Source organism: Grus americana, chromosome 28 (assembly GCF_028858705.1).
Source record: "Grus americana isolate bGruAme1 chromosome 28, bGruAme1.mat, whole genome shotgun sequence".
NCBI lineage: Eukaryota > Metazoa > Chordata > Aves > Gruiformes > Gruidae > Grus > Grus americana.
Window position 1 is genome coordinate 1,203,065 of NC_072879.1, and position 8,579 is coordinate 1,211,643.

General features: G+C 62.1%; 1 protein-coding gene across 1 annotated transcript; it reads right to left on the minus strand.

Moving 5' to 3' along the window:
- Nucleotides 1-1,904: 1,904 nt before the first annotated feature.
- Nucleotides 1,905-6,387, minus strand: LOC129197317 (uncharacterized). Its single transcript, XM_054805644.1, has 4 exons — nucleotides 6,023-6,387; nucleotides 5,452-5,545; nucleotides 3,008-3,120; nucleotides 1,905-2,269 (listed from the first exon to the last, which is right to left on the minus strand). The coding sequence occupies exons 1-4, from the start codon at nucleotides 6,164-6,166 to the stop codon at nucleotides 2,006-2,008; spliced, it is 615 nt and encodes a 204-aa protein (XP_054661619.1). The 5' UTR covers nucleotides 6,167-6,387; the 3' UTR covers nucleotides 1,905-2,005.
- Nucleotides 6,388-8,579: the final 2,192 nt, after the last annotated feature.

Here is an 8,579-nt window from a genome sequence, read left to right on the forward strand (position 1 = left end):
CAAGGTATCTGCCCTGCCCCAACGGCCGCAGAGCCAGCCCGGCCAGGCAACAAACACTAGAAGGGAATGATAACATTGGGGGTGCTCCCCAGGTCACGGCCAAGCCACCCGCGTAGGGAGCGGGGGGACACTGGGTGCCAGCCAGCACCCGCTTGGGCAGCATCTCCTCGGCGGCTGCAGCCGCTGCCTGCAGGTCCGCGCTGCCGGGCTTTGCTGGGGCTCTGCGGGGCTGCTGGCACCAGCCTCCCTCGCTTTCCCTGCTCAGGTCCCTCTGGACACAGTAGCTGTTGCTCTGGGTCTGCGATGCTTTTCCTGCCTCTTTTTGCTTTTCACTTCCTTCTGCATCTTTTTTTTTTAGCCCTCTCCATCTGCTCCTCTTCTCTTTCCCTCTGCATCATTTAATTCACAACCCCTGCGGGGTTTTCACCCACCACCATCGGCTCCGCTGGCCCAAAGCCTCCCCGAAATGCCGCGTCAAGGACTCCAGCGCCCGGGGAGAAAGAAGAGCTACGAAATAACCTCCATGGCTGGGTGACACTGGGTCTGTTTGTGCACCGGCTGGATAAATCAGCCAGAAGACTCGGTGTCCGGAGCACAACGTGTGTGCATTTAGCCCTTTATATGCTATATAAATGAAGGACAGGAAACAAAAACTTCATCCATTAACATAGTGACAGGTATTTCCCTGTTCTTAGGCCAGGCCTAGTCGAGCAAAACACTTAAGTACATGATTAATTTGAAGTCTAACACACTTAAGCACATGCTTAAGTGTTCCGCAGCTCCGGACCTAACAACAGAGGTTTCTACGGAGCAATCCATGCTCACGACATGTTACAGTGGTGCTTAGATGTATGGATTAAGGGTGCCATAAACAGTTGAGATATTCTGTTTAAACAATCATTTGTTGACAAGACTATTCTAAGCCCATCGAATCCCTAAGTGATAGATGTATGTTGTCTTTCTGAGTCTCATGCTGTATCAGCCATTGATTTTTTTTCAGCCTGGATGCTAAGGTAACCTTTACCTGAGAGCTTAAGCAGAAAGCGATGGGTGTATGCTCACCGCACCAGCCGCTGTTTGCATTGCTGGAGCCAGGACAAAGCAAAGGCTCGGCTTTGCATCCATCCACATAGCACAAGGCTGCCCTGGACCGCTCCACGGGCTGGGGATGAAGGAGCACGTCTGGCCGGTATCACTCGGAGCTGCAGCACGCAGGCTGCAGGGGGACGGCTGGGGACATCGGCCGAGGGATGCTTCCCCCTTCCCCAGAGGCACGAGCCTTTGCCAGGGTCTTACTCCGCCCCGAATCATGTCTCGGGGTGGTTTCTCATCCCCGGTCCTCCACCAGCCACCCCTGGGAGCAGCAGCATTGTCCTGCCATCCACCTCCCCATTCAGCACCCACTTCGGGAGACGTTTGTCTCCAGAGATCCACGGGTGTCCCGGTGGCTCCATCCCTGTGTGGGCACCATGCCGGGACACCCTTTGAGATCTGTTTTAATCACATTTATACAGTGTAACCAGGGGAAGGAATCTATTGACAGTCTGTCTTCACATTTCTGTCAATTCTTCCGGAGACATCATTAAATCCAAGAGTGGATCTTAATTTAACGTGTTAGCTAACGGGTTATTTAATTAGTTTTCAATACCCCCCAAAAAAAGTGGGGGGTGGGGGAATGGGCTAAGTATTAAGGGGAAAAAAAACCCCAGCAACCAAACCCACAACGGAGAACAAGATGATGTACACATGCAGATTTCCCGGATCTGCAGAGAAATCGTCTCCTCAGCCCCTTCGCCCCTTCTCTCTCACAAGAAAGAGCCCTGTTGCGTTTCCCCTTCTCCCCACTGTGTTCAATAATAAATGAAAATGGTAAAAAGCAATTCATACACAGGCTAAGCGTCTGGATTTATTATCAAGACAATTACACCGAGGAGAATTCCCGGAAAATTACTCTTCGAAGTCTTTCTCTGCCACCCCCTCCTAGTTTGGATAAATACAGCAGCAATTACTGCTGCGGGAGAGAGGAGGGTACGGGGAAAGGGGTGCCACTGCCTCGCGCCCCAGCCAGGCTGGCTGTCAGGGTGGCACCTGCCATCAGGGTGGCATCTGCCATGGGGGTCACATCTGCCGTGGGGGTGGCTTTGTGCCCAGGGCAGCAGTGGAGTTTGATGGGGGTCGGGAGGGTCGGGGGCAGCGATGCACGCGTTTCCCTTGGATGGGTCTGTGCGATGGGTATCGGCTGTGGCCGGCCAGCGCTCTGTGGGTGTGCCTGTGGGTGGGTGGGTGGATATGAGCCGCTTTGGATTATTTTAGTGACAAGCACAGCATGATCCAAGCAAGCCGGGGTGGGTGAGGGGCAGGCCCGGGTGCCCCATCCTGCAGGGACCCGCTGCCCATCCCCGCTGAGCCCAGGGCGGCTGCTTGGTCTGGCTGGAGGTCGGCAGGTCCCTGCCTCATCCCTGCTTCGTCCCCCGTTCCTGCCTCGCTTCCTGTTTTACCTCGTCCCTGTCCCTGCCTTGTCCCCTTCCCTGCCTCATTTCCCATTTTTCCTCACCCTCATCCTTGCCTCGTCCTTGTCCCTGCCTGTCCCTCTCCCTGCCCGTTTCCATCCCTGCCTGTCCCCGATGCCGCTTCGTCCCCATCCCTGCCTCGTCCCTGTGTCTGCCTCATGTCCCCATCCCTGCCAACTCCCATCCCTGCCTATTTCCATCCCTGTCTATTTCCATCCCTGCCTGCCCCTGTCCCTGCCTGCCCCTGTCCCTGCCTGTCCCCACCGCTGCCTCCCCCGGCTCGTGCCGCAGGACGCGCTGCCTCGGGGCGCGCCGGGTCCCCGCAGCCCCCGGCGAGCGGAGTTACCTGTTGCGGGGGCTGAGCCGCAGGAACCGGGGGTGGTGGTGGAGGGGGGTCCGGGCCCGGCAGCACCCCCCACACCCCCCGTACCCCTTCCCCGGCCCGCTCCGCGGTGGGGCCGAGCCGGAGCAGGATCGCGCAGGGGGCCCGGACGTACCTTCCCGCTGCCCTCGGGCTTGAGGAGCAAAGTCTCCAAAATCGGGATCTTTTCGAAGAGGCAGAGACGCTTCCCGAGCCGGGAGAAGGAGCCCTGCGGCGACAGGAAAATACCTGCGGGAAATACAGACAAATGGAGAATATATATACACGCATATCTATCTCACAAATATGTAGAATAAATATGGTGTATTTCTATACCTATATCCTTATATACATTATGTATAAAATAACTCTGTGGAATTCGCGTGTTTCAGTGCACGGTGGGATGCAGAAACGCGCTGCAGCGCGGTGGAAAGCGCCCGGTTCCTCTCGTTTCCTCGATGTTTCACAACGCGCCGGCCCCGGCTCCTCGCCCCCGGCCCCGCGGCCAGGCTGCGCTCACGACCCCCCCGGACTCTCCCCCCGTGAGGCCTCGAGGAGCCTTTGGGGTGCTCAGACACGCGGGCTTCAGCGTCCCCGAAATGCACAAGGAGCGACAAGTGGAAGAGGGCAGAGACGGGGGGGGGGGGGGTGGCGGCGGGGGGCATTTTGGAGGTCTGGGGGACAACCCCCTCGACCCGCAGAGCACCGACAGACTCGTTGCATGTCTCACGTTGTGGTTTATAAATCCACCCGCCCCACAGCCCGGCTCGGGGACGGCCGGGCCCGACCGGGGAAAGGCGGAGAGGGGACGGGAGGGAGGGGAAAAAAAAAATGGAAAAAACAAAAAAACAAAAATCCCACCTCGGAGCTGGGCGAAATCTCAGCCATTTGCAACCGTTTTCCCCCGAAAGCCCCGGCGGGGCCGAGCCCACCCCGCGCCGCTGCCAGGGTGTAAAGTTCAGGGCTGCTCTGCCGGGAACTTTGAAAACAAATTGCGGATGAAAGAGGCTCCCGGAGGCCCCCGTTGATTTTCCCGCAGCTCGGGGCAGCGGGGGGGCTCGGCCCGGCCCCCGGTCGCGGGTGGGTGCGGAGCCCCGGGGGCGCACGGCCCCGGCCCGGACTGCGCCGGAGCTCGGCGGGGCCGCTTCGTTCGGGTGAATCGTGTGGGGGTTACATCGAAAAGAGCAACCGCCCGTCCTCAAACTGCCCCCCCGGCCCAAAATTGGATGGACACCCTCCCCCGGCCCCGCTCCCCGCCGCCGCCGCGGCCCCGCCGCTCCCGGCCGCCGAGTTTCGGGGCGGCCCAAAGTTTCGGGGTAAACGAGAGAAGTCTCTGGAAAGGCTTTGGAGGGGGCGGTTCTCCCCCCACCCCATCCCCGCCGCCCCACCGTTTGGTTTCCCCCAGTTGCTGCCGCTTTTCCCCGCTCCCAGCTCGGCCCCGACCCACCGAGCCCGGGGGAAGGCGGGCGGGCGGCGGGGGTGGGGGGGGTCCCGACGGGCCCCCCGGTCTGTCCCTCTCCCCAAACGCCTCCGGGGCCGATTCTGCTGAGAGAGGGAAATTTTTCACCGGGGAGGAGAAATTTAAAAAAAAATATATAAAAAAATATATAAACCCGGAAAAGGAAAATTAAAAGAAGCCGGGAGCGGCGGGGAAAGGGCCTGATCTTGCAGCTAAAATTGTCTTAAAATAATAAAAGCCGCCGAGGGTGCAGAGCGGGGGCAGGGGAGGCGGTGGGGGCTCGGGATTTTTAGCAGAGAGAAAGGTTGGGGGGGAAAGGGACGGAGTTTCTGCCCGGCTGGATTCCTGCCACAAACCCCGGCGCAACGCGCTGGGCGCCGCGGGGAAATCGGGGAAGGGCAAATCACCCCCGAAAACGCAGGACACGGCGGGGAGGGGAGGGCGGGAGGTGCGGGGCCGCCCCCGCCCGCGGCCGCCCTGGGATGCGCGGAGGCAGCGCGGAGCCGCGCGGAGCCCCGGGGCGGGGGCGCGCAACGGGAACGGCGGGGATCGGGACTTGGGTGCTGGCGCTGCGCCCCCCGAAGCGGGTTTCCCCATATCCCGCTTTAATAACCCCAAATCCGGGAGAAACTTTTCCGGCGTCGCTGTTTTTTCCTGCCTTGTTTTGTTTTGGAAGCGAAAGCGTTTGAATCCCCTTCAAAAACCGGTATCAAAGTCTCTTTTTTTAAAAGCTATTGATTGCAAAAGTCTTATTTAAACCAACACATTTTAGTTTCTCACATTTTAAAACATCATCTGGGGCCCATTGTATGGAAAATCGATTAGCAGAAATTGCCACGCTCTTTGCCTCCCTCTTGATTGTTGTAAAATCGAGACATCCATAGGCAAAGGCTGGGCTGGGGAAGATTTGGAACCGAAATGAAAGGGTTTGCGAGGAATCTATAGGCACTAAATAATTCACCTGCCAGGCGATGGTGCTGTTATTTTGAAGCCTTAAAGAACTTTAAGGAACTTGGGCTCCTATAGGAACAGTGCTATGGCGGGATGCGCGGGAGCCACGTTGCCGGCTCCTTCTCCTTCCCTGCCCGGCAAAACAAAATGGTTTATCCCCTGCCTTGTACCTGGTCGCCGGCTGCAATAAATACTGCCCGCAGGTGCGCGCCCCGCTCCTCTGGGTATATTCCTGGCCGTGTCGTTTGGGCTTTCGAGCTGTTCCTAAGTGGAGGGGAAAAAAAAAATAAAAATAAAAATGAAATAGATTTGAGCGCAAACCAACCCCGGTGCAGCGCAGCGGCACGGCCCCGGAAGGCAGGGGTACAGGCAGGGAGCGGGCAGCAGTGCGAGTCCTGCCTCCGGCACTCCTTCCCCCGGGCTCCGGGGCTGCCCCGCCGCTGCCGCTGCCTCCCGCCCGGGCCGGCCGGGAGCGGGGCCGCCCCTTCGGTGCGGGCAGCCCCGAGAGCCCCGCTCCGCCCGGGTGGCAGCGAGGCGCAGCCGGGGGGGTGCTGAGCGGGGTTCTGAGCTGGCAGGGGTTTTTTTTTGGGGGGGGGGGTACTGGGTCCGCCCGGCTGCGCCTCTCTCCCCGCTCGTCCCGTCTAAGCGAAGCCGTCGGTCCCTCCGGGGGGGCTGCGGGGCGGGGGGGGGGGCGGGCCGGGTGGAGGCTGCCCTGGGCCCGCGCTCCCCCTCCGCACTTACCGCTCTCCGCCCCCGGGGTGCCGGCACTGCCCGGCTCCTCTCGGAGCGCTGCCCGGGCGGCTGCGGAGGAGCAGAGGGATGGGAATTAAATAGGGAGAGGGAGCTCAGGAAGAAAGAGGAGGCGAGGGAAGGGATCAATAGCATCCAGCTGGCGAATGGAGACCGGGCCTCTCCCCCGCGCTGCGCCCCGGCCCATCGCCAGAGCCTCTGGGCGCTCCGAGCAGCTTCCCCCGGGCCGGGGCCGCCGCGGAGGCAGCAAACCCCGCCGGGCTCACACAGCTCCGCAGCGGCTTGGGCCCGGGTCCGGCTCCCGAGGCCCGGCCCGGGGAGCTCCTGCCGCCTCCCCGCTCCCCCGGCCCCGCGTGTCTCGGTGCCTCTCGCCTAATGATATTGCATCGATCGGGGAAGAACCGGGGGGGGGGGGGTGGGGGGGTGGGAGGGGGGCGCGGGGCTACCGCATTACTCAATTATGTCGCACTAATTACTAAAAAGTCTCTCTCTTTTTTGTTGTTTGCTCGGTGCCAAGCTCGGCGGAGGGCAGAGTCCAGCGCCTGCCCCGGGGGGCCCCCGGTGCTGCGGCCCCGGCGATGCTTGGGGGGGGGTGGGGGGTGGGGGGCAGTGAGCCCGGCCCGGGGACGCTGTGCGGGACGGCGGGCGCGCTGGGCAGCTGCAGGGATAGATCTATCGATGGGCGGTCGATGGGCCGGTCGATGCGCTATCGCCATTATTACACTCAATGAAACCCTTCCAGACGCGGCTGCTTCATCCCTGGTTTGTTCCCCACCTCCTCCTCCTCGCTGCGCATCTCGACACCCCCCCCCCCCCCCCAGCATCCTCTGGCGCTGCCCGAGCACCCCCTGCCCATTCCTGCCCGGCTCCGGGCACCCCCTGCCCATTCCTGCCCGGCTCCAGGCACCCCCTGCCCATTCCTGCCCGGCTCCGGGCACCCCCTGCCCATCCTCGCCCGGCTCCGGTTCCCTGCTGCCCAGCTCCGTGTCCCGTTACCTGCCTGGAAGCCCCCCACTGCCCACCTGGATATAAGGGACTTCGCATCCCCGCTGAAGCCCCCGGGACGCGTCTCCCTCCCGGTGTCGGGGTCCTGCTCACGGCCCGCGGACCCTCCCGGCAGTGAAGCACCGGGGGTGAGAGCTGGGAGCGGGGCACGGACCGAGGGGGGCCGGATTCCTCCCACATCCCGGCTCGGGCGGGCCCGTCCTGGCTCCAGGGGGTTGGACCGCAGTGTAAGGGGGTTACAGGGGCAGAAAAGGCGCTGAGGGAGGACCTCTGCTCCCCCCCAGCTCATCCTCTGTTCCACGCGTGACCACACTGCTCCCGTGTCCCGGGAATTTGCAGGGCTTTATGTTATTGAGTGACTTCCCGAGGGCGGAACGGAATGGGATGGGAGGGGATGGGGTGGGGTGGGATGGGACGGGATGGATACGGTGGGATGGGATGGGATGGATGGGATGGAAGGGGATGGATGGGAGGGGAGGGGATGGGATGGGATGGATGGGGTGTGAGGGGATGGGATGGAAGGGGATGGGATGGGGATGGATGGGATGGGATGGATGGGGTGGGATGGGATGGGTTAAAATGCACTGAGGAATGTTAATTTTTGCTGAATTATTCAGTGCGAAGCCGGGTGGCCCGTGACACCCTGAACACCGGCCCGCGGCTCCCACCCCCGGGAGAGCAGGGACCTGCTGTCTTGCTGCTGCAGCTGCCCCACACCGGAGCTCCCAGGCCCGACCGGACAAGCCCTGAAGCCCGGCAGTGACCGGGCACCGAGCAGCCCACGCGGGGTTGGCGGGGCCCACTCGGGGAAAACTACGGGGTTTATTTTTACTTTTTCGGTCTGTTCAATAAAGCTTCGGAAACCGGCAGGTCCCGGCCCGGAGGAGCGGCCACGGCCGGGAAATGCCGCAGCCGCTTCATCCGGCGCTCGCCGGGAGCCGCCGGCGCTGCCCGCCGCCCCTCGGGGTGGGGAGCCCGGCTCGGTGCTGCGGGGCCGGGGGCGGCTGGAAACGTGCCTGGGAAGGACACCGAGTCCCAGCCCGCCCGGTGGCCTAAACCCGGCTTATGTCGTCTCTTCATCCCGTTTTCCTCCCCTCCATCTCCCTTTCCCTTTCCCTTTTCCTTTCCGTTTTCCCTTTCCCTTTCTTTCCCTTTCCCTTTCCCTTTCCCCTTCCCTTTCTTTCCTTTTTCCCTTCTCCACCACCGCTTCCCAGGGCCCTGCAGCACAGAGCCGTGTGCCCCCCCCCCGCGTGTACCTGTCACCCCTCCCTGTGCCGAGGAACCCCCCCACACCTCCCGGTAGCCTCCGCTGCCCGGGAATGGGAGGCAGTACCCACCGGGGGGCGGGGGAAAGGTGAGGGCGCTGGGGACACGCGTGGGGAAACACGGGCGTGTGGGGACAGGCGTGTTTGGGGTAGAGGACGGCAGCCAGGCCCTCGGAAGGGACAGAGGGAGGGAAGCTGGGGGGGGGGTGTGTGGGGGCAACAGGCGCATCCAGGGGTGGGGGCAGCCAGATGTGTGCACGGGGGGGGTTGGGGTCAGC